Source organism: Chironomus tepperi, unplaced genomic scaffold (assembly GCF_022539635.2).
Source record: "Chironomus tepperi strain 1889 unplaced genomic scaffold, CSIRO-AGI_Ctep_v1 contig_343, whole genome shotgun sequence".
Classification (NCBI taxonomy): Eukaryota; Metazoa; Arthropoda; class Insecta; order Diptera; family Chironomidae; genus Chironomus; species Chironomus tepperi.
Genome location: NW_027226465.1, coordinates 53,994 through 77,709, shown reverse-complemented (window position 1 = coordinate 77,709; position 23,716 = coordinate 53,994). Strand labels below are relative to the sequence as shown.

The 23,716-nt window shown below is 35.1% G+C and overlaps 2 protein-coding genes across 2 annotated transcripts in view; both read left to right on the top strand.

The window, feature by feature from the left end:
• Positions 1–10,583, top strand: part of LOC139093839 (neural cell adhesion molecule 1-A-like) — a 46,163-nt gene extending 35,580 nt beyond the window's left edge. Inside the window, exons 5-11 of the mRNA XM_070644689.1 lie at positions 1,609–1,753; positions 2,491–2,627; positions 2,707–2,866; positions 4,519–4,966; positions 6,242–6,920; positions 7,597–7,842; positions 10,285–10,583. Coding sequence (XP_070500790.1) covers positions 1,609–1,753; positions 2,491–2,627; positions 2,707–2,866; positions 4,519–4,966; positions 6,242–6,920; positions 7,597–7,842; positions 10,285–10,365 — 1,896 coding nt within the window. The 3' untranslated portion in view covers positions 10,366–10,583. The remainder of the gene's footprint in view (positions 1–1,608; positions 1,754–2,490; positions 2,628–2,706; positions 2,867–4,518; positions 4,967–6,241; positions 6,921–7,596; positions 7,843–10,284) is intronic.
• Positions 10,584–15,019: 4,436 nt separating this feature from the next.
• LOC139093846 (germ cell nuclear acidic protein-like) lies at positions 15,020–15,688 on the top strand. The gene is made up of 3 exons (XM_070644697.1): positions 15,020–15,142; positions 15,197–15,442; positions 15,491–15,688. Exons 1-3 carry the CDS (start codon positions 15,020–15,022, stop codon positions 15,686–15,688), a joined length of 567 nt encoding a protein of 188 aa, XP_070500798.1.
• The last annotated feature ends 8,028 nt before the right edge of the window (positions 15,689–23,716 follow it).

The following is a 23,716-nucleotide window of genomic DNA, read 5'->3' as shown; positions in this document are numbered from 1 at the left end:
ATCGATGTGACTGGTTTTAGTTAATGTCCAGTCGATGACTAGTTCTAACGTATCCAATCGGATGTTCCTTGGCATTAAATATGCGATTATCTCTCTGCCGTAATTAGTACATTCCAATCTATGACCCACACTGTCGATAAGTGTAAGGATGACCTAATGCCTACATGAGAGTTGATTACGACTAATTTTGATGTTGAGGAATCTAATAGATTGCATAGCGCTGTTAGGGCAGTAAAAATCATCAAAAATTCTATAAAATCAATCAAATACAAAGAACAACTCAATAATCCAACGCAACAGATATTCCACCTATATTCAACCTTCAATTTCACGTCTACCTACTTCAAAAAAAACATCCCTAAATCTCTCAAAATTATCTACAATAAAATAATTTTCAATTAATACACCATACTTTAAAATTTCCAAGAAATATTCAAATTTTATAGCTTTAACTTGTCAAAAAATTTTTGAATAAAAATTACACAAAAAAAAATTATTCATTATGAATGAGTAAGCCGCAATAAATTGAAAATTCATCCCACATTTTAAAATAAGATTAAGAAGAAAAAACGTGAAATTATGTCTACACAAGATGTTTCTTGTTAGACTGATAAGAAGAATTTTAACAAAAAGTTCCTTTTTTGTGTTCCTAAATTGTCTTTAAAGTTTCATTATGAATGTGGAAATGTTATGACGTCTAAGTTATTATTACTTTCGTCAGGTTTGAAATTAAATTTTTTGAGAAAAAGTTTCACTTTTGAGAATTTTTGAAGGGTTTTGTGTCCTTGAAATTAGATTGTATGTCAGTGGTAGACAACCTTCTAATATTTGAGGCAATCCTCGACAGTAAGGCTCGACTGAAGACTGAAAGCTTGATTTTTGGATGTACTTTAATATGACACACTATTCTGCCGCGGTTCTTAGGTTGCTCACCACTATATTCTACAGTTGCAGACCTAAGGCCGGTTTCTCGACCTACTCAGGATATTCTACCCCACCCTATCCGGAATATTCTTCCCCACTCTACACTGATAGGTAATGTGCCCATTTTACTGTACCTCACCCAACCTACTCTTCCTTCAGTCCAAGGGTATCTAGGAAAGGGTGGGCTAGAATAGCCTGAAAAAGGCCTGTCTATTAATTTAGGGTTTGGTAGGATATACTGGATAGATTCAGAAACCTGCTCCTGCAGATAAAAGGCAAGAGAATACAACTTGTTCTTAAATGCACGGAAATGTGGGTAAATACTGATGAATACGGGTGAATGTGGATAAATACGGGCAAATGTGGATCTGCAGTCTTGGATCATTTTAAAGTATAACCGAAAACTGCAGACTTGTGGATCTAAAATGTTCAAAAATTAGGAAAAACTAACCTCAAAATCATCAAAATCCATTACTTCCAATCTCAACCTAATGTCAAAAAAGCTCCAGTTTCCTCATAAAGCACAACACAATTCCAAAACCACAATCTCATCAATTATTCACATCTTCATCCACGAAAAAGACTCCAAAACACATTAACAGAATCTAGAAATGTCTAAGCTTTATATAAACATTAAGAATTAACAAAAAAGTCTATTTTCTCTATCCCCAAATCACAACACAGATGCTAAAAGATGGAAATGCGACTGGTTCCGTACTAACATTCATCCCAAATATCGAGGATCAAGGAAAATTTCTATCATGTCGAGCTGAAAATCCTCAAATTCCCGACTCGGGTGTTGAAGATGGTTTAAAATTAAATTTACATCGTAAGTATTTTACACAAGATGTTTTGGGAATGGAAGCAGTAGAAGGAAGATAATTAATTTTTTCTGGGTTAGAAGAAAGAAGAAGATTTTTTTCATAGGATATGTTGAATATTAATGATATATTACTATGGGGATGGTTTGGATGTTATGTGATGCTGTATGGCTAACAGTCAAAGGGGTTAGTTGGATGATGCCGTGATGTCATCAATGTATAGAATTGACCCGATCTGCACATATTGAATTGTTGCCACAATGGCAAGGAGGTGGCAGCAACTTGGTTCTAAGTATGCTTCCGCCTCGTCGACGTTGTGGCAACATTTCAGGGGCGTATTTAGTATAGAAAAGAGTATACCCAGACAACTAAAGGATGTCACTACGTTGCAGCGCAGATGACAAGACTTTAAGGTGCCCTGATGGCTACTTGATGACTAATTTTGGTTCATATTTGCATGAAAAAGTTAAATTTTGATTCGAGGTCTGATCCTAAAAGGCAAATGATGTAGAAAATGCAAAAATGTGGTTCCAGTCCGATGTGACACTTGATTCCTACCGAAACCAGTCTATCCATAAAGGCAACTAGTTTAAATCCTCAATACATGACTTTTCCTCGACGTATGTCTTCAAAAATGCAAACTATAGGGAAAATTAGAAAATTTCACTTCAAAGCATCACCTAACATCCAAAATTTCCCCATTAAAAACATAAACTTTCCCTTAACCATCTTAAATTTTGTGTAGATGCGCCGCTTATAAAACTTGAACTCGGTACAAATCCGGTTGTTGAGGGAAATACAGTTGGCGAAGGAGCGGATGTATATTTCGAATGTAATATTAAAGCAAATCCTCCCGTTTATCGAGTGGCATGGAAGCATAATGTAAGTATAAATCTTGAGAATTCATCATTAAAAATTTAAAAAAATAAAAATAATAACAAAAATATTTAATTCTGTACAGGAAAATGATCTACATAATAATCCACAGGATGGAATCATCATTCGAAATCAGTCACTAGTATTACAAAATATATCACGCATAAGACTTGGTGAATATGTTTGTATAGCAAGTAATTCTGAGGGTGATGGTTACAGTCAACCCGTACAGTTGAATGTTCTTTGTAAGTTACTGAATTTTTAATGAAATTCTTTCTTTTCCAGCTAGGGTTAAAGAAAAGAGGGGGAATGTGAACTATGGCAAAAGTTTTCTTGTTAGTGATTTTAATAGAAAAAAAAGAAAGCTTTTAAGATTTAAGAAGAAGCACAAAAAAAGGTTAAGTAGAAATTTTCAAGAAGTTTAAGAAGAGATCAAGATAGTCTTAAGCATACAGCAAGCACATCTGGATTTTTAAAATTCTTTACTCATAAATTGAGATCTTCTGCTATTTGAAGCTATATTGACTAAAATTCCTAAGCTTAAAGCATCACAAACTTTTTTTTTAGGTAAATTTACATCCAGCATTTGACAAATTTTTTTTCATGTCACTAACTGACTACCAAAAACAGCTTTTAGCTATGAAAATCCATAACAATGCTTCAATATTGACACTCTTCATAGGACAAGATAATACTGCCGATAGCTATTATTTTTAATAGCAGATCAGCACTTGAACATTCAATGTGTTGTCAATGAGATAAAAAAAAAAGCAACAACAACAACAACTCAAAAAATATGAAGCAAATGTCAATTCACACATTGTTTTGATGTTTATACAGATTTATGGCCTCAATTGGTAGTTGTTGCTAGTGCTGTTTATAGGAAATTGAAAGAAGTCTATTATTAGGACTATGATGCACTAGATTATCAGTCGACAGTTATTGGTGATGAGTATTTGGATTGAGTATGCTAATAATGACATTTGGTTGTTTTGGTGTAGCTTTAAGTGTAGATTTGGATTTGCTGGAGTAGACTGGAATCTGGGGTATTGAGAAATATGTAGGCATATTTGCCAATGCTTATGTAAGTCATTTATGGCAGTGTAAAGTAGACGGTCAACTTTTAAGCTTCATTATTCATCCTTATACGTGAGTTCGATTCTCAATGGAGTCTTACTTGAGTTCGAAGCCTACCTGATTCCAATTAATACACATAGTGACATTGGGGACTAGAGTGAAATTCGGGACTAGGCCGGCGTGGCTCTGGATTGGTGCCGGATTCAAACCGAATCTGTCACCAAATCAAACACACGCTGGCCAAATGCCTGATTTTGGATCGATTAACCGATCGATTTAAATCCGGCACTAGAAAGCCGTAACTCTGGTAGGTCGTTGTGACTTTGCCATGATGTCAGATTTTGGACCGATCAGCAGACTTGAGCTTATTCAGCTCCAAATTTTAACAAAATCACATTCCAACAAAGCTCACATTCCCCCTATCGAATGACCAAATATTCGGATCTCCATAATGATAATTAATCATTTTCTCGAAATGCTGGCTTGGCTGTATGGAAAGCTTGTAATGTCATTCATCCTTTACCCTCCTCCTCAATGCCTTGTTTTTCTTTTACGACAGAACGAGAAAAAAACCACAGAAAACCCATCTTTTGCCACAAAATTTTTTCTGTGTCTTTTCCCATTAAATTTTGGTTCTGTCTGTACAAATTAAAGTTTTCAACATTCCGGAATCGAATGAATGAATTTTTATTTTATATTTTCCATACAGCACCAGCAGTGGCAGTTATGAGAGTTGAAATTTTTTCCCATCTTTTGCTTGCCATTTTTTTTCCCTTCTGCCTGTGTATTACTCAAATATTTATTTCATGTCTTCATTCAGATGCTCCCGTTTGTAGGCCAGGTTTACCACAAACATACAGCGTAGATCGAGGCGAAATTGCCAACATTAAATGTGAAGTTGAATCAAATCCAATGGCACATGATTTCAGGTGGAAATTCAATTCATCGTATGCTGATTTTACCGAGCTTCAAACAAGCGACGATGTTAAAAGCATTTTAGATTTTAAACCGCAAAGTGAAAATGATTATATGGGAACGGTATTGTGTTGGGGCATAAATTCAATTGGTATGCAAACCGAACCGTGTGTATTTCAAGTTGTGCCGGCAGGAAAACCTGAACCACTGAGTAATTGTACAGTTGTTAATCAAACTCAGAACTCATTTCAAGTCGTATGTGTTGAGGGCGATGATGGTGGATTTCCGCAAGACTTTGTAGCTGAACTGTATTATGCGAGAGAAAAGTATATCACAAATTCAATATCCTCAAGGTAAATAACGATACGTGCGAATAAATATCAATAAATTCTATCCTTTTTTATCTCAGCAGATAGATAGATAGATGGATAGATACATTGTCATGTTTGGTTTATTGTTTTCTTTATTTGTCTGTCCGAAGGTATGTTAGTTTTCAATTGGGGATTTGGAAGATTATGAAATTATTTTTCGAGGTATATGCATTCGGATATTTTGTGAAGCGACGGACGATTCATGCATGATTGTCCTTTTTGGTGTCCATTTACTGTTGAAAATTGATTAAAATTAAAGTTGCAAATGAATGGATTGAGTTGGATTTTAGGGAATTTATATTAGACATGCTGCAATGCATAGGAATAGTCGGCTCATCTCATGATGCTTCTAAACTGTCAACATATTAGTCCGGTTTATGAGCTTAACCTACTCCTTTATTACCGCACCGCTTCAGCAGATTGGCATAGCCAGGAATGCACTACGGGGAAGTGGAAGAAGGTACTTGGATAGGATAGGCTGAAGCGCGTTGTACACCTGTATTACGCGTCACTACCTTTTGCAATTCACTCAGACGTTTTTTAAACGCTGCAATGGGCCACCTGCGACCCAGCCACGGAAGTAAGTAAGTAATGAACTCATGTTCCTACCATTTAAAACAATATAGTCGGAACCAGGAGGTTCAGATTAACTCGAGTCTAAAAGACAGAACGCGTATGAATGACTCTAAATCTGTGGTGGACAGCATGTGTGCCGCGGCACGCTAGTGTACCCCAAAAGTTTTAGTTAGACCGCCATGAGACGTATACCGTGAGCAGTTTCAGTTGAGGCTAACGTCTAAAGTGTGCCGCAAAAATTAAAGGTTGCGTACAACTGTTCTAAATCCTCTAAACCTGACTAATAATAAACCGAATAACCCGACGAGAACCTCCCGGGAGGAAGGGGAGCTCTCCTTCCCTTCATAATTCTAACATCCCTCCCACACTAAGCATCCAAAAGAATATTGAAAAGTAGGAAAATTGATTGAATCGATTGTTTCCCTTCAACCTTAAAGTTCAATCGTTACATCTTCATTTCTTTCCCTCCTCTAGTTCTGTTATCTCCATTTTTATACCACATTAATTGTGACCTCGACTCTTCCATCTCATCAATCTACTCTCTATCTCTTCTCATTATAAATATAATCTGTTGTATCAATTTATTCCTTCCTTTTCTTTTTCCATATCCAATTTTTCTATACAAACAACACAACACATCTTTAACCGCCAACATCATCATCAATATGGACAACCAAACAGAGTGCCGATATTTGATTTAAAAGGCTTAAATCCTGGACAAGAATATGATATTATACTTACGGCAATCAATAAAAAGGGAAGATCATCACCATGTGTTATATCCGCCTACACATTAAAGATGCCGGAAAAGCATACAGATTTGGCACTGTCCGTGACGACAGCATTGATGCAAAAACGTGAAATATTAATGATGGTTGCAGGCAGTGTGATAGGAATAATTGTGATTGCATTGCTGATAACAATTGTAGCGAAAATGCGCGGATCACGACGGTTGGAATCGAAAGCAATGACAGCATCAAGTCTTCCATCACTTCCGTCGGCAAATGATAATGAAAATTGTGGGAATTTAGATCAACATCAGCATTATTTGCATCAAGAGTCGCCAGATAGTTCCGATAAAAATCCAGACATTATACCACATACGACATTAGAGGAATGGCAAGAGGCGAACCAAAAGCAGATTTATGGATCAATGCATTATCGAATTCCCACAGCATTTCCACCACCACAATCACACCTTCATCAACTACAGCCACAAACAGCTGCTTCGGCTGCAATAGCTTACAACAATCCCAACACTGCCAATGGCATGATTATTTATTCTGGCGCCACATTGGGTCGTCCTCATATGAATAATAATTTTAAGCGAATCGATTCTAATGGCATTTGTGCTCAGCAGGTGAGTTACAGCCTTTTTTTCTTTTTTCATGCTGCATGACTATAATACATCAATATATGTATGTGTGGCTTAGTCTTATTATTTGAAAATCGATTTTCAAGCTCTGAATACCAAACTGAGATGTTGTTGCTTTACTTATGCCTTTGCCATTCGTTATGATTTACAACTTCCTTTGACAATTTTTCTTCTATAACATCAATAGATGTTGTTCTGCTTCATTCCTTCTTTCTTATTGTTCAGGTTTACTCACAAGACTGCCTTTATTTTTCACATTCGGATAGGAATTGTCTGAAGTTCATGTTGTGTCTATGACATGAAAATTTGTCTTGTGCTGAACATCTTGTATGGATATGGGGAAACATGTATCAATTTGACTAATGATTATATGCTGACTATCCTCATTCTCTCAATTCATGTCTTATTATTATTATTTGCTTGCCTATCTGCCATTCCATGCCTGCCTCACTGTTCAACTTGTAATCAAATTTTGTACGCGCAATTTACATTCAATTTTATTCGAATAATTTATGTGAAAATTTAATTTTTTTTTTTGCTTCTCTTTCGCTTGCCTGAATCTTTTTCCATTTACATTTTTATTTCCATATTTATGCTTCTTTCTCGTTTGATTTTACTTCCAATTCACCAAATTTCTACATGTATTTATTTCATTCTATAGTTTGATTTAGCATCGCCGCCATTACAGCAACATTACCAAAAGTATTATCTACAACAGCAACAGCAACATCATTCGATTAATACACAAACAACGGGTCTGGTGATTGCAAGCTATCAAACAGCACCATTAACAGGTTTAAATACAGCACAACAGCATACAACATTAGATAGATTTCCAACGCCTCCATCACCATCATTATTCGTATCTGCCAGCACAACTAATCCTGTTTGCAACTCTAATGAACCGGTAAGCATCCGAAAGATTTATTGTTACTGTTTCCACATCGTTGACTGTTTCCGCTAGCTGTTCAATGAATGAAGAATTTTTTTTTGTTTTATTTTATTTTATTAGCGCAATTTTCAATGGAAATTCTGTTGTGGTAGTGGGTTGGATTTGTCTATTTGATTAGTGATTTGAATACAGCATTGATTCTTGTAGATGGCTGTATTGTTTAGGAATATATGGGGATGTGGTGGTTATTGTGTTAGTTTTAAGAGATTAGAATTGATTGGGAAGTGATTTGTAAGTTTTTAAATCAGAGTTGGAATCTTTGACAGGCTAATGGAAACAGTCCATCTGTCACTGGTCGTTACCTGTTAGCTATTGACAGGTAGATTTCTTTTGTCTGTCACAGGTTTTGCCTTTCAAACAAATGCCTAGACTTCTTGTATTAAAACCAATTAAAACTGAAAATCAAACTTTAGAAGCTCTTAGAGTATGCTGTTGTATCTTACCAAGGGGCTTTGTCAAGGAAAACGTCGTTTTGGTTAAAAACTGGCTTTTGTCCACGTTATTGATCTTAACCACAGTTAAGGAAGGTAATAGTCCAGGAGGTTTTGATTTGCAATTGACCTTAGGTCTGATTTCATCGAATTTACCATCACGCCTTGGCCACGCCATGGAGTCACACTAAATTTTGTAGGGTTTGCCAAGATACCAAGATGCCCAGGCTTCAAGCAGGCCAGCAGTTTCTATTGTTCAAGATGCGTATCTAAATGCTGTAGGCCTGAATTTTATTGCATACATGGATCTATGTACACCTAGCTTTGTCAAACCCTAAGATTTTACCTTTTCTACGATTTGTACCTTACGGGCAGCATATAGAGTGAGAATTATGAAAGTATCAGATCCATGACAATCGTGGATATAAACTACATCACTAATTGACCTTCTTTTTCCTATTCCTTAACTAAATTAGATTTCATGACAAAATTAATCCAAAATTTTGTAATTTCCGCAGTCTGTAAGCTCCTTAGTCCAAATAAATCAGACCAAAATATCCATAGACCCGAAAAATTAATTAGAAAAAAAAGTCACTATAGACATTTCGACTTAATCAAATAAATCTTCAATATGTTGATCAAAAATATTTCAATCATAAAAATACATTCCGGAATCATGCATTGATCCTATAATACCATCATAAGCTAAATTGGTTCTGAGTAATCCTTAAGATTATCTACTTAATATTTATATATGAATTTTCTATTATATAAAAGATGATTTGTGCTTTTTTTCTGAAGGCTTTTTAGAGATAAGTTTTTTTTTTGTTGTATGAATATTTATCTCTACGCAGGATCCTTGGATAAATTGTTTTAAATGTCAAGATGTGCTGGAAAATTTTTTGTGTGACCTTTTGTTTGGGGTAAGAAGAATTCTGTCTATTGTCAGAATAGCTCTTATCGGTTAAGTGGGGTAGCGAAAAGACAGCAGTGACGAATTGGTTGGAGCGTCAGATAACCGACCTTAACAACTCGGGTTCGATCCCAGGTTAGCTCTGGTCAGATTCGGGTGCCTCCTCGTTATTTCTTATCAAACCGACTTGTTTTGTGTATTCGCGGTTACGAATCTGACTTAGAGCCCAGATTCGATTTACATCTGGTATCTTGCTAGTGTCACGTCAGCCTAGAGCCAGATTTTGAATCGATCAGATGTTTCGTGTTGTTCGGGTTGATTGAAATAAGAGCTCAGCATTATGTTGAATCGATTCAAGATGTCTACGAGTCTTTTGGAATCTTGAAAAAATTTTCTATCCGATATAAGGGATTTTATGCATCATTATGAGATCCAGGGGCGAATTCAAGCAGATAAAGGTTAGGAGGTCTGGCTACGGCCTTGATGTGAAGTGCCTGAAGTTGATAAACTCTAGATTTAGTCATTGTGTTACTGGCTTTTGTTTCATGTGCTAATAAATTACAAATACCTTGACTTAATATGCAAAGAACAAGCTTTCATGGTACAGAATGACTTCTATGGTATCTAAAAGCGTTCTCATTGCCTGTTAAGGTTGAACAGCACACTGTGTTCGTCATAGCATCACTTCGTCGCCGTTTCAACGATGAGAAGTGATTTTTACATGACGGCACTGTAGCAAAGAATTTTTACTGCAAAAAATGCAATTTGCTGCATTATGACGCTTAGGTGTATCAGCTGCAACCAGTATTTCTATTGCAATTGCGCCTCAATTTCCAAAAACCTTATTACTTGACTATCCAAATTTTCCACTCAATGCAATTCCTTACACTTTATTCACGTATCATTTGAACATTTTGCTTTAGTAATAAAAAAAAGTTATTCAATACATTACACTTCATATTCCACTTCCTCGTGCCATTCCTTATAAAAAAATTATTCAGTGCCAAAAAATTAAAATTTTTTCCATTTTTTCTGTGTCTTTACATTTTCTAGCGATCGATTCTGAAGTCTACAATATCCGAAATACCCTATACACATAGTCAGCAAATGAGCAGTCACGAAACACCATTTTGAAATATTTTTACATTTTAATATGTATTGAAAAATGGCTCACAGAACTACATGATGTACGGAGGAGCCTGCGAGATGGATGGATGAAACTTGAATCTCATCGTGAAAATTCAGAATCGATTGTTTCGGTAGACAGAAGATGAACAAGAAGAAGTCATTAAGGTTGTTAGACAAACATACGAAAAAAAAAAAAATACTTTTAAAGAAAAATAATAAAAAATTCATGAACATTTTTCAGAAAAAAATTGATTTTTTTTTTCTTCATCATTTGTCAAAATAAATTGTGTATCAGATTTTCATTTTCAGTGATGAATTGTGGATGTTGACCCGAAAGACACATTGTGTCAAATTTACGCATGATGTGTATGAATCATTCTAATTTAGGTCACAAAATAGCGTTGCAATGAGGTCACGCAGATGTTGTATATTTGAAATTAAATTAGCCTAGTGCAGAATCTATGCCAGGCATGGCTATAGTCTTTAATGAGTGTTGTATGTATTTTTAAGGTAGGTTGATGTAAACGCATAATAAAGATGGCTCAATGGTCGTTAACAAGCAAAGAGACCGAAACAATGTTACTGTACCTAAAAAGCAGTCTCGTGCTATATTAGAAGGTGCAATACATTGCATATTCTATCGATAGCTAAGGGATCGTTCATTTATTACGTAACGCGCAAATACGAATTTTCGAAATCGCCGCACGGCCCCAAAGAGACTCTGTCGTTCTAAAAGGGGGGCTCTGTCGTCAAATGGCCGATTAAGTAAGACTAAGTAAGAAGTTCAAGGAGTGTGCTGCTTGGGACAATGAAAGCAAGTATCTAGAGATTTCTAAGAAGATTCTACATCGCAAGTGAAACTTGACCAGCTTTGACATGTCCTCAAGCAACACAATACACCGATCCGCATTTTTCATCATAAAAATGGGTCAAAATCAACCGTCGTGATGCTGTCAGGGCAACTTTATGTCTAATCTAGAGTTCGAAATTTGTATGAAAAAGTCAACATGAGTCGACTCGACTTCATATCAAATCCCGATCGACTTCGGGATCATATGGCTCATATATCGACGTAATACCACCCTAATGAACACATTGTGCTGTTCGGGATCTCTAAATCAATCTGTGCCCTTTGGAAATAAGAAGCCAAAATATTATTTAATATCTTTTATTTTCAGCATTCATCTTGATGTGATTGATTTCATGATAAACTTTTTTTTTATTATTGAAATATGAACATTTTTGGTCTTTTGTCATTTTATAACCTTTTTCAGTCACTGATGCAATAAAAAAGGTTTTCTTGGTAATAAAAAAAAAATTGTAATGAAAATTACGAAGAAAGTCGTTAATGTCATCAGCACTGGCATCTCTATATATATTCTTAGAAAATAAACATTTTAACTTTCAGTTGCAGGGTATAAATTGCGAATTTTATGAAAAAAGGACTTCAAGGCAAAGATGGAAGTTGTGATTGAGAAAATTATTGCAAAGATTTCAGACTGTAATTTTATGATATGAATGCTGTCGATGTTCTTTTTAATTTTGTTGGAGTTTTGTTTGGTTAGTTGCTTTATTGATAATGTTGCAGTGATGAATTTGTGCTACTGATGAGTTGTGTTGAGGATTTTAAAGTGATTAGTCATTTAGGAGTGATCATGGCTGATTTCGACCCATTTCTGTGCTGCTCGGGTGCTACTATAACTAAAATTCAAATTAAAATATGGTGCTATAATGAATAATTCACACCACAATGTCACCAGAAGCGCAACAGTAACCCCCTTTGACTCTTTTTATCCATAAATTTTGCAAATCAACGATGTGAAAATTCCAACACACCTAATTAATTTTAAATTGCTGTGTCTACCCACGCTATGGATAATATTATACATTATAATTCAGCAAATATAATAAAAAAAATAAAATATGGAAATTTTAAACGTGTAAATTTTATCTTTTTTTTTCACATGCTTAATTAGCAAATGTAATTTGATTGATTGATTAATTAATTACTTTTAAGTATGATAATGAGAGGGTGTTTGAGATTTATCAATAATATATAGCATATTGAGTTATGGATGATCAATCAATTAGCGAATTATGGTGTAACTAATTTCGGATTATTCGAGGATTTTGAATTTGGAAACCCGAATGGTACACTACGAAAATTTGTTGGAGTTCCGGACTGAGACTGAGACTGAGACTGAGACTGAGGACTGAGGACAGAGAGGACTGAAAGGACTGAGAGGACTGAGAGAACTTAGAATGAGACCGAGACAAAAACCTTGACCAATGCTTAAAAAGAATCCTCAATGTCTCAGTATCGAAAAATCGACAGGCAATAAGGTGTGACATCCAAAATCGTATACTGTACATACTTCCACCACCACGTTCGATTAAAGATCAACTTCCATTTTCCAATCAATTCTTCATCCACAAATTGGCACTTTCTACACTTACAAATTCCATCAAACACCTTTAATCCAACTTCTATTTCCAACTCAATCAGAAATAACACCAACAGCAATATCAATTCCGAATCTATACCAGAACAGAAACTTTTTCCATAAAAATCCATTGTGTATAGAAAGTGAAATTCGATCTATAGCGTGACGGAGTTCGTTTGACGCATTAAATCAGCAACAGCTAATTGAATTAAACAGAAAAGTATTGTAATTGATTGAACATGTGACGTACGAAATTGTGCTTACTGAGGTTGAAGACATAAATTCCGAAAAGAACAAGGAAGAAAGAAATGTGTTCCAAAAAATAAAAGGATTAATTTACGAGTCTATACAAAAAAATTTCCTACTTCTTCTTATTTCCTTGTTATCGTTTTCATTTTCTATTTCATACCATACCTTTATTTGTTCTCACTCACTGTGTTCACGCCATTCCAGTTGATGACATTTTTCCTTTTTTTCCTTTTTCAAGTTGTCGGGATTTTTCTAGGATTAGAGGCGAATAAGTGTGCAGAATGTCGTTGATTAAGGAATTCTGTAGAATTATTGCAGGATTCGATTGTCGAGGGCCATCCATGACTTCAGATTAGGCTTTAGATCAATTTGGTGGATGTCATGATGAAGACTGACAGGCAGATCAACTTACAACTAGCCCTGAAAGATCCATGGCGTAGACACGACAAAAAGCAGTGTCCACAGGAGTTTTTGGGTAAATTCAGTCAGAACCCATCCCGAATGGTCAAAAAAAAAACCTTAAAATTAATCATCAACTGGACATTAACTTGCCATCAACTAGTTGTAACGTAATTGTGTCCACTCGAGCACTATTAGATTTGGGAACACTATTAACTTCCGAGTTTAACTTTGATGTTATCTGGGTAAGCTTTCTCATTCCAATGGCTGTCAATTCCTAACCAACTTGACCATTGCCGCTTTTTTGATGCTTCATACTTTGCCACTTTTTCGACTCTGCTGTAGAGTCCTTAACAATCCAAACTGACGGAAGACTGGATGTTTTCTTTTGGCAGCACTAGACCTACATGCATTCCAGCCAGATTAGTTAGTCTGTAAGCACGATTGAATGATTACTGTACTCTTAAATGAAGCTTTAAGGTAGCATGGAGCCTAACACGTTATAAATCATTTTCGCCGATGCCGTACCTGGTATCATCCAGGATAGACACATTTTTAAGTACTACAGCCATCAATGGAATTCGAACCACTTACCCTCAAATTTCCACAAATACTTGTGGAATTGCCCACAAATGCTTAAAATCAGCAAACCCAAACAATCTTAAACTGCGTCTAATCCCCTTAAAATCCTAAAAAAGTCCACCCATACTTCCAAATATGTAGGCAGAAGTCTTTTGGCACAAAAAAAATTTTTTTTCTCGCCTTCCTACTTCTTCTTTTGTTCCTTTTGTTTATTGTCTTGAAAGGTGGTGTCGCCTATAATTAATAGCTTGATATTTTAACAAGGCATATCCAACAAGCAAATAGGCCATAACAAGGCAGCTAATCCTTGACTAAAGAATAGAGCAACAAAAAAAGGCATTAAATAAAATTTTTTATGTCCCCCAAAAAAATTCCTTCTTGCTTATTTGTCGGTGTAGTTTATGTCTAGTGTAAAAGTAAGCAGCATAACATTGTTAATTAATTAAAATCCACAGAATGTTCAGCAAGTACGCACTCAACAACAATATTTACAACATGAATTGATCACGATAGTCGCTTAATGTTGAGTCATATTTTGAGTTTATGACATGAAAAGGTTGTATGTGATGTGATTAAAGGAAGCAATATATACAGCAAGTACATAAAACCGACAGTGGCAATAAAGAGCAGCATGAGGAAAATTAATTGCTATATAATGTAGATGAAGGAAGAAGAGCTGATGTTGATGTTGTAATATTTTATTAAAAATCTTCGAATTCAATGTCTCCCTACTTTATGCTGCTTTATTCTCATGTGTAGCTCTTTATTGCCATTGAACGTGGATAAATTTTTTTACTCACATATACACGAATTCGAACTTTTTTTTTTCTTTTGGTAATTTTTCACGTAAATAATTGTTTGGGGATTAGAAGCTGTGTAGCAGACAGCGACTGCATACATCTTGTTAATTAAATGGAATTTTTTATATTTGAAGTGGATTTTAGGATGATCGTGTTTATGAATTTTGTAATGAAAGTTTTAGGAGTATGAGTTTGAGTATGAATAAGTCTACGGCTGACGCTGACGCTAAGGCTGATACTGATGCTGAAGCTGAGGTTGAGGCTAAAGCTGAGTCTAAGGCTGAGGTTGAGATTGAGACTGACACTGAGGTTTAGGTTAAAGCTGAAACTGAGGCTAAAATTGAGTCTGACGCTGATGCTTAGACTAAGACTGAGACTAAGACTGAGACTGAGACTGAGACTGAGACTGAGACTGAAACTGTTGCTGAAGCAGAGACTGATGGTTATTCTGAGGCTGAAGCTGAGACTGAGACTGAAGTTGAGGTTGAGGCTGAGACTGAGACTGAGGTTAAGATTATAGCCGAAGCTGATGCTGAGGCCAAAGCTGAGGCTGAAGATAAAGTTGAAACTGATGTTGATGCTATGGCTGTGAATGATACTGAAGCTGAGGTTGAGGTTGATTCTGAAGCTGAGGTTGAGGCTTAGATTGAGGCTCAGTTTGAGGTTGAAGTTGAGGTTGAGGCTGAGGCTGAAGCTGATTATGAGGCTGAGTCTGAGGCTGAAGCTGATTATAAGGCTGAGGCTGAAGCTGATTATAAGGCTGAGGCTGAAGCTGAGTACGAAGCTGAGTACGAAGCTGAGTATGAAGCTGATGCTGAGGCTGATGCTGAGGCTGAGCCTTACGCCTTAGGTTGAGACCGAAGTTGATGTTGATGCTGAGGTTCGGGCTGATGTTGATGCTGAGGCTGAGGTTGAGGTTAAAGCTGAAGCTGAGGTTGAAGTTAAGGCTTAGGCTAAGGTTGAGGCTGAAACTGAGGCTGAAGCTAAGGCTGCGGCTGAGGATGAGGGTGAGGCTGAGGCTGAGCCTAAGGTTGAGGTTTGGGCTGACACTGAAGCTGATGCTGATGCTAATAATGAGCTGAGGTTGATGCTAAAGCTGAGGCTGAGGCTATTTGAGTCTGAAGCTGATGATGATGATGATTAGGAGGCTTAGGTTGATACTGAGACTGAGGCTGAGACTAACACATCATTAGCATACACTCTCAAGCTTCCAATCCTGAACTTCCCATATCAATTAACAAAACAATTCAATTTTTTTTGTCATCATACATACATACATACATCTATACGACAATTATTATTTCCTATTGTTAACAAAATTTATCTGCAATAATAGGGTCGTGCCTCTCATACATAAACAGGTATAACGACAAAAGTATTTATTTCGCATACAAAATTGCCATTATATATTAAACAATGAAGACAATAAAATTAATTATTAATTAATACAAAGATATTATTGACACTAGATTGTTTATGAACATGAAAAATTAATGGGGGATGAAAATATGGGAGGTGGAAAAAAGTTGTGTGATGTCATTATGGGGAGGATATGAGGATATTTATAGAACAGATGGATATTAACACATAATAAAGGAGATTGTTGTGACTTTGAGTTTTGTTATTGTTTTGTTGTGTGGATATTAATGATATTTTGAGGATATACTCATGAATGTAAGCATATACTCAGCTATGAATCTACAAACAACACAAAAGTGCCTCAAGTTGCCGGAAAATTTACAAAAAAAAACACAAATTTTTCTTCATTATTTTGTAACTTTGTCCATAAAGGATGCAAGAATCTTACAGCACAAAGCATCTTATGCACATAAATTCATTTAGAAATCTTCATGTCCGAAACAAGAAAACTCAATTATTCATGCAAACTACACAATCAATTTCCTTAAAGCTAAAAGGAAAAATTCAATAAATCCTTTTTAAGTTCACATGAATTATTCAATTATCTTCAAAATTTAAGACTAAGCACAACAGACAATAATAAAATTTAATTAAGAAAATTTTTTCAGAAAGACTGAAAAGTCTTTTGCCTTTTCTTCATTGTTATGTTGTTAAGTAAAGTCAAGGGATGGAAGGTTTTGTGTGGTTTATGAGGCTGTTAGGTAATTTTGTGGCTTTGATTCTTATTTTTCTCGCTGTATTTCAAGTTGCACTTGCATCTTAAAATGAGTTTGTTCAAAGAAACAGTGTAGCACTTGGTAATGGCAATTGCCAAAGAGCAGCCAGCAAATAGAGCTAGTTTTAGGCGTCAACTATGAGAGATCAAGGCTCACATCTGATCTGAATGACCAGCGAAGTAAATAAGGAAAGTACTTCAATTTGGTGAATTGATCCTTAATCCAACGTTGCCCAAAGCTCACTTTTAGTCTTCAGTTGAAGTATCTTAACTTCTAAATATCCAATCTTTAATAAAATTGGCTTAAGAGATCAGTAAAATCTTAACGGTCAGTATAGAAACTACTTTGGGGCTGATTTATCGACACACTTGGAATACACTGGGATCTCGAAGTACTTAATCGGGTATTGGTGCCAATTGGGCAATTTATTAGTTGACTAGTTAAATATCTATTTCTAAGGACGACACTACTCGGTTCAAGTCGTCCACAGGCTATTGAAAGAGACATTGTAGCACTTAGTATTAATAATTGCCAAAGGTAAACCAGTAATTAAGCTAGTTTTAGACGTCAACTGAGAGAGGTCATGGATTTCAGTTGATCAATATGGCCAGCGAAGTAAGTAGGTGGTAAGTCAACCTCAGTCATCTCTACTCGATCACTAAAATGACCTGTAGAACTGGGTATGTATTTGGAAGGAAGCTGTTTATATAATATTGCATTTGCATTTGATACTGGCCAAAACGGGGAAGCGGATTTACCTCTGAAAAAGTTTCAGAAATTTGAAATAACCCAGCAAGTTAACTAATTAGCATGCATTACCGTCCAATTTCAACGTCATCAAGTCTCCATCCCTAAAATTTCCCTAATTTTAATGCTAACAGGATTTGAATGAAAACTCAATAGAGTAAGATGGCAAAAGAAAGAAGAGCAAGGCAAGGAAGAAGAAGAAAAAAAATTAACAAGTACTGAAATTAAATAAATAAGCTTGCCTTATTGTCTTATATGAGAGTAAAAGGATTACTGCTAGAATTTTAATATAAAGTTGTTGTAGAAAGCAAGAGAGCTAAAATCGGTCGGTAAGGGTCTGGCATTGTTGCATTTTCATCCTTCCTTATTGGTATATCCAATAGTCTTCTTTTTTTGTAATTATTGCAACGAGATGTGTACACATAAAAGCCAGCACACAGACTCCTTCTCACATAATATAATTTACGGAATAAACGAAGGAAAAGCTTTAAAGGCCAATTGATAAAAGCCATGAGTGGAGCTGGATTTGCTTAAATGGATTTTTTGGGATATCTTCTTATTCCATAGTTTTCAGCAGATGATAATGTTGAAACAATAGAGATGAAAATTCTATTGAGAATTTCTTCTTTTCATCGTCGTCTTCCTCCCTCCTTGAACTTTTTGTACTTTTTATTCACAAGTCAAGGCTCCCGCAGATTATAATCTTCAATAATCTTTCTATGAAGATTATAATCTTAAATAATCTTTGTATGAAGATTATTAAAGATTATAATCTTTGTATGGAAGATTATAATCTTTGAAAATTTTGTATGAAGATTATAATCTTTAATAATCTTTGTATGGAGATTATAATCTTTTCCATACAAATCCTTTTAAAGATTATAATCTTTAAATTTATTGTCATATTAAGTTTTTAACTTTTGCGAAAGGGTAATTTATATTAAACTATCGAAATAAGCTGTATTTGGCTTTAGTATTTATATCTATAATGAAAAATTATTCGAAAAAGCCAAATTTTACTTCAGTTTTGTTATTTGAGAGGAAAAACCCGTGAAAAACCTGTCAGAAAAGCCGAATTTGGCCTCGGGTTTCTCATTTAGGATGAAAAACTCCTCAGGAAAGTCGAATTTGGCCTTGGTTTTCTTAATTAAGATGGAAAACACCTCAGAAAAGCCAAATTTTGCCTTGATTTTCTTATTTATGTTGGAAAACTGCTCAGAAAAGCCAAATTTTGCCTTGATTTTCTTAATTAAGATGGAAATCACCTCAGAAAAGCCAAATTAGGCCTTGGTTTTCCTAATTAAGTTGGTAAACTGCTCAGAAAAGCCTAATTTTGACATAATTTTCATATTTGGTATGAAAAAACACTCAGAAAAGCAAAGTTTTACTTAAACTAGGCAAAAAAACTCACGAAAATGTCAATTTTTGTTTCAATTTTCTTAAATCAAGGGTGAAATATTCCAGAAAATAGAGTTTTTCGGATCGATTATCATTGTAGTTGAGTGAAAAGCCATTTTGAAACCTAATACAAAGTGTACAGTTAGCAAAAAGCTCAGAAAATAATTAATTTCGCATAAAATGTTTATTTTCCTTATATTTGAAATTAAATTCACTGTATTAGAAGATTATAATCTTCTATATGAAGATTATTTTAAAGATTATAATCTTTCTATGAAGATTATTAAAGATTATAATCTTTGTATGAAGATTATTTAAGATTATAATCTTTGTATGAAGATTATTTCGGATTATAATCTTTGTATGGAAGATTATAATCTTGAAAATCATTTTGTATGAAGATTATAATCTGCGGGAGCCTTGTCACAAGTACATTTTTGAATTTTAAATGATAATGCAGAATCGCCGATTATGTTGAGACGTTAAATAATTTTAATGCAAAATTCATGTTTTCTTTCTCCTTTAACAGATTCCCTCCTTGAAATCTGCACCTTTTCAATAAGATCCTTGGGTGGAATTTTGTGAGATTTTTTTGGGAATAAAACTATTATTATTTGGATTATTGCATGCTTATTGTCAATCTGATGAGTTTATGGACTAGTATTTCTCATACTTGATGCATATCTTAACGTGTTAATGTGAACAGGGTTCGATGCGCAGGACATGTTATTAGAAGACAGATAGTAGAAGCTCCTTTAAGAAATGTCTTTAAGTCTGACTTTGTGGATGGCAAAATATCACGAGGGCTTCAAAAGATCTCATGGAAGGCTCAATGTTGGGGTCTGGAACCTGAAAATCCCGGTAAAGTCCCCTCATGAGTCTCAAAAATTTCCCGGGACCGGGATTTCGGGAAAGCATAGATAGACATATTAAAGAGACAGCATAACGAACCATTTCGTATTAGCAGCCACCACGTACGAGCTTCGATTAGTGACGATTATTTGGGGACTGGCGCTGGGCTTTGCTATTACGAAATGTTCGACGAATTCCTAAAAACTGTAGGCCTAAGCATCTAAAACCAGGTTTGTGGTTCTTCGACGAACCCTAATTAAATGCATAGAATCTGACAAAAGTCTTCCTCACAACTGTCTACTTGATTTTTTATTCGATTTTCTTTACTTTTTGTTCTTGAAAGATTTAAACTCATTTATTTTGCTGTTTTTTTTCGAAAAAATTCAATTAAATTTAAATGATATTGATAAGTAGGAAAGCAAGTAAGTAAGATGAATTTTAATAGATTGTGCTATTACTGAACTTTTTTCCCATTTCTCCATCCACCAAAAAAAAAGGATCATTTAATTTTCAATATGTACTATCGAACTGTTTAAATCTCTTAAAATATATACTTCCATATAATCGTGACCTTAAACGATGTTTTATAGCATATTGATTGAATTACTTTTTGTCTATCTTATGCTCAGTTGGAGGATATTCTTTTTATCGTGAAAGATGAGAATGTTTAGGGAACTGGAGGATTTTTTTTTTTGGGGTGACTGGAGATAAATGACTTCCGGGTTTTTTTTTTGTTGGTCGGGAACTTTTTGGAGGATGGAATGAAGAATTTGGTTAGTTAGGGATGAATTTTGAATGTTTTTGGAATTTTGCGGCATTTTTTCATATCAAGCTGGTTATTATGGAATCTAAATAAAGCAAATTCATGACGATTACACTTGGTTATGCTCCTCAACTTAGAAAAATTACTATTCTGAGAGAAAGCATTGAATGGGCAGTGTTGTCGATCAAAAAAGTGCCAGGTTCCTACTTTACTTACTTGCTTCCATGGCTAAGGCGCACGAGGGTCTATTGCCGCATATAGAGCTCATCAGAAGCTTGATCTGTATTTAGATAACTTCTAGCAGTTTCCAATTCTCAACACTTTTGCATGGTTGCTTATACAGTAATCCTATGAGCTCTTTGGTCAGTCTCCTAATTTAATTTGCCTTTTTTTCATCTCAATCAAAGCCAAATCTAGTTAAGTTTGAATTCTCGAGCAGCAGTAGCTTCAGTTTAACGATTCCAACGATCTACAACTGCTCTTGGTTGGTTCCAGCTAGACCAAATCATTTTGAATATTCAAGACACTACATTGCATCGATATGACCTACTTACTAACTTCACAGTAAGCCAACGCTAAGCTTACTCATTTTGTAATAAGCAGAGTCTCCTGCCCACTATGTAGAGCTAAGCTAGACCCACATGCATTGCGCATTCACCACCTAGAGAAAAAATCATATTGTGTAAATTTGGACATTAATCGTCACCTTTCTCGAGATCCACAGATGACATAGGTCAATCACGACTCTTGAAAAAATGCCAGCTCAACGTGCGGACAGAGAATTTGTACAAACTAGGTGACAGAGCCTGCAACAGAGTCAGATGGAAAGCCTTTTGTCGTAACCTAAGCTCCACGTAGGAACATGGTTGCAATAAATCACATCTCAATCAACACTCCATCAAAGCTACTTTTCCTGCTCCCAAATTGCCTTTACCATCATATGATGAAAATATCCCTCAATAACACAAATTCCACTCTAGTTTAACACAACAACCAATAAATTTACAGCAATAACCTCTTAAAAATAGCACACAAATGATTTTAGTCATCGAAAGTTCCATCAGAACCTCTACAAAGCAACATACAACAAAACGACAAACTAAGTGCCTCATACAATATACTTAAAAATAAATTTTCATTCACATGGCATATTTATTGATGTTTATTTTTTTCAATGAACGAAACTTTGTTCCTTCTTCTTTTATTATTCCAAAAAAAAAAGTAAATTTTATTATAATGATGGCATTAAGGAGCAGCAAATTGGTCCCCAACACACTGTATGTATAGTCACAATATTTTCTTTTTTTTGTGTGATGCTTATTCCGCTTCCTCGCCTTGCTCGCTCTCTTTTTATATCGAAATTGATATCCAATATTCATATTTCTTTACGCATTATAACAATAGCGAATTTGCTATTGGAAAAAAGTGAACATTTTCTGTCTCTTTATGGGGAGAGGTTTTCAAGGGGTGGGGAACTTTTTGGTGGAGTTTTGGTAGGAATTGACTTGGAATTTACAGAATATGAGGCAAATTTGAGAGGTTTTCGGGCAAATTCGAGAGATTTTAGAGGAAAATATGAGAAAATTGACAGACAAACTGAAAAGAATTGAGAACTGAGAGGCAAATTAGAGAGAATTTAATGGCAAATTGGAGCGAATTGAGAACTAAGAGACAATTTTGAGAGAATTGAACGGCAAATTGAAGAGAATTGAGAACTGAAAGACAAATTAGAGAGACTTGAACAGCAAATTGGAGCGAATTGAGAACTGAGAAACAAATTAAAGAGAATTGAACGGCAAATTGGAGAGAAGAAGTCAAATCAGAGAAAATTGAAGGAAACATTCACAAAATTGAGAATTAAGGACTCTCCATCACCACCCCTTGAACCTCCAAAATTGTCTCTTCACTTCAAGCTTTCCCATTCAACACCAGTCGAAACTCCAACACCTCAACTACAGCAACAACAATTTCTTTATTCTATTTCATTTCAACGCACAATATTCCGTTCGAATTTTTTTATATATCGCAATAAATTTTCATCAATAGCGTTAGCAATGAGGCAAAGTGAAGGCAACAAAAAAAAAATGTTGAATATAAAAGAGGAATTGAATAAAGCTCATCGGCGTACGTATAAACGTACAAAATATATATAAAATAAAGCAAAACATGTTGGTAGCAATACTTCAATAAATCAATGTAAAAAAAATCCTTCCGAATTGAATTGCGACGGGGGTTTTTGTGTGCGCTTCTTCTCGTTTAGCTTGCGGATGAATATAAAAATTCAGTATTTGAAAAAAGAGAAGGAAATGAAATGAAATCAAATGGAGACGAGTTAAGACAATAAAATTTTCGTTTCTTTCAATTCTCAATTACATTAGAATCTTATCGATTGGCAGATGCTTGAAGGATATGTCGGGGAAAATCATGACGACAATGATGATGATGAAGGAGGGGAGGGAGAAGGTTTGGTTGGATTTATGAATTAAAATGTCTTGCGGGGGATAAATTTCCAATTTTCATTTCTTTACTTTCTCTTTTGAAATTGCATTAATGGATTTAGATAAGGGAAAATTAGTTGAATCTGTTCGCATTTTCTTTTCTAAATTTATTAGCGTATGCTTACTTTATATTGGCTTTATTACGCTTTTACTTCAAAATCATATTATGTTACAGTTAAATTTTCGTCGCATTTTAGTCTGATGGGTTTGATCAAAAGATAAGCCATGAACTTCCATTAAATAATGTTTTAAGGAAATTGTGGGGAATTTTTGGAGTTTTTATGTATATTTAAGTGGTAGAAGTGTAGAAGTATAGGCAGTGTAAATTGGCAAGTGGTATCCAGCGATAGAGCCAGCTTCAGGCGACTCCTATGGATCACAATTGATCTGTACGATCAGCGAAGTAAGTAAGTAAGTAAGTAGGCAATGTAGAAGGAAAGGTTCGAGAAATTCCGCAAACGAACCATGGCTTAGAAGGGACAAACTAGTT

What these genes read in the sequence shown, in the direction of transcription:
- LOC139093846 (XM_070644697.1), top strand. Translation starts at nt 15,020, where the DNA reads ATGAGTTTGAGTATGAATAAGTCTACGGCTGACGCTGACGCTAAGGCT. An exon ending in AGATTGAGACTGACACTGAG is followed by an intron (nt 15,143 to 15,196) that starts GTTTAGGTTAAA and finishes GCTGATGCTTAG; the next exon opens with ACTAAGACTGAGACTAAGAC. An exon ending in TGAATGATACTGAAGCTGAG is followed by an intron (nt 15,443 to 15,490) that starts GTTGAGGTTGAT and finishes ATTGAGGCTCAG; the next exon opens with TTTGAGGTTGAAGTTGAGGT.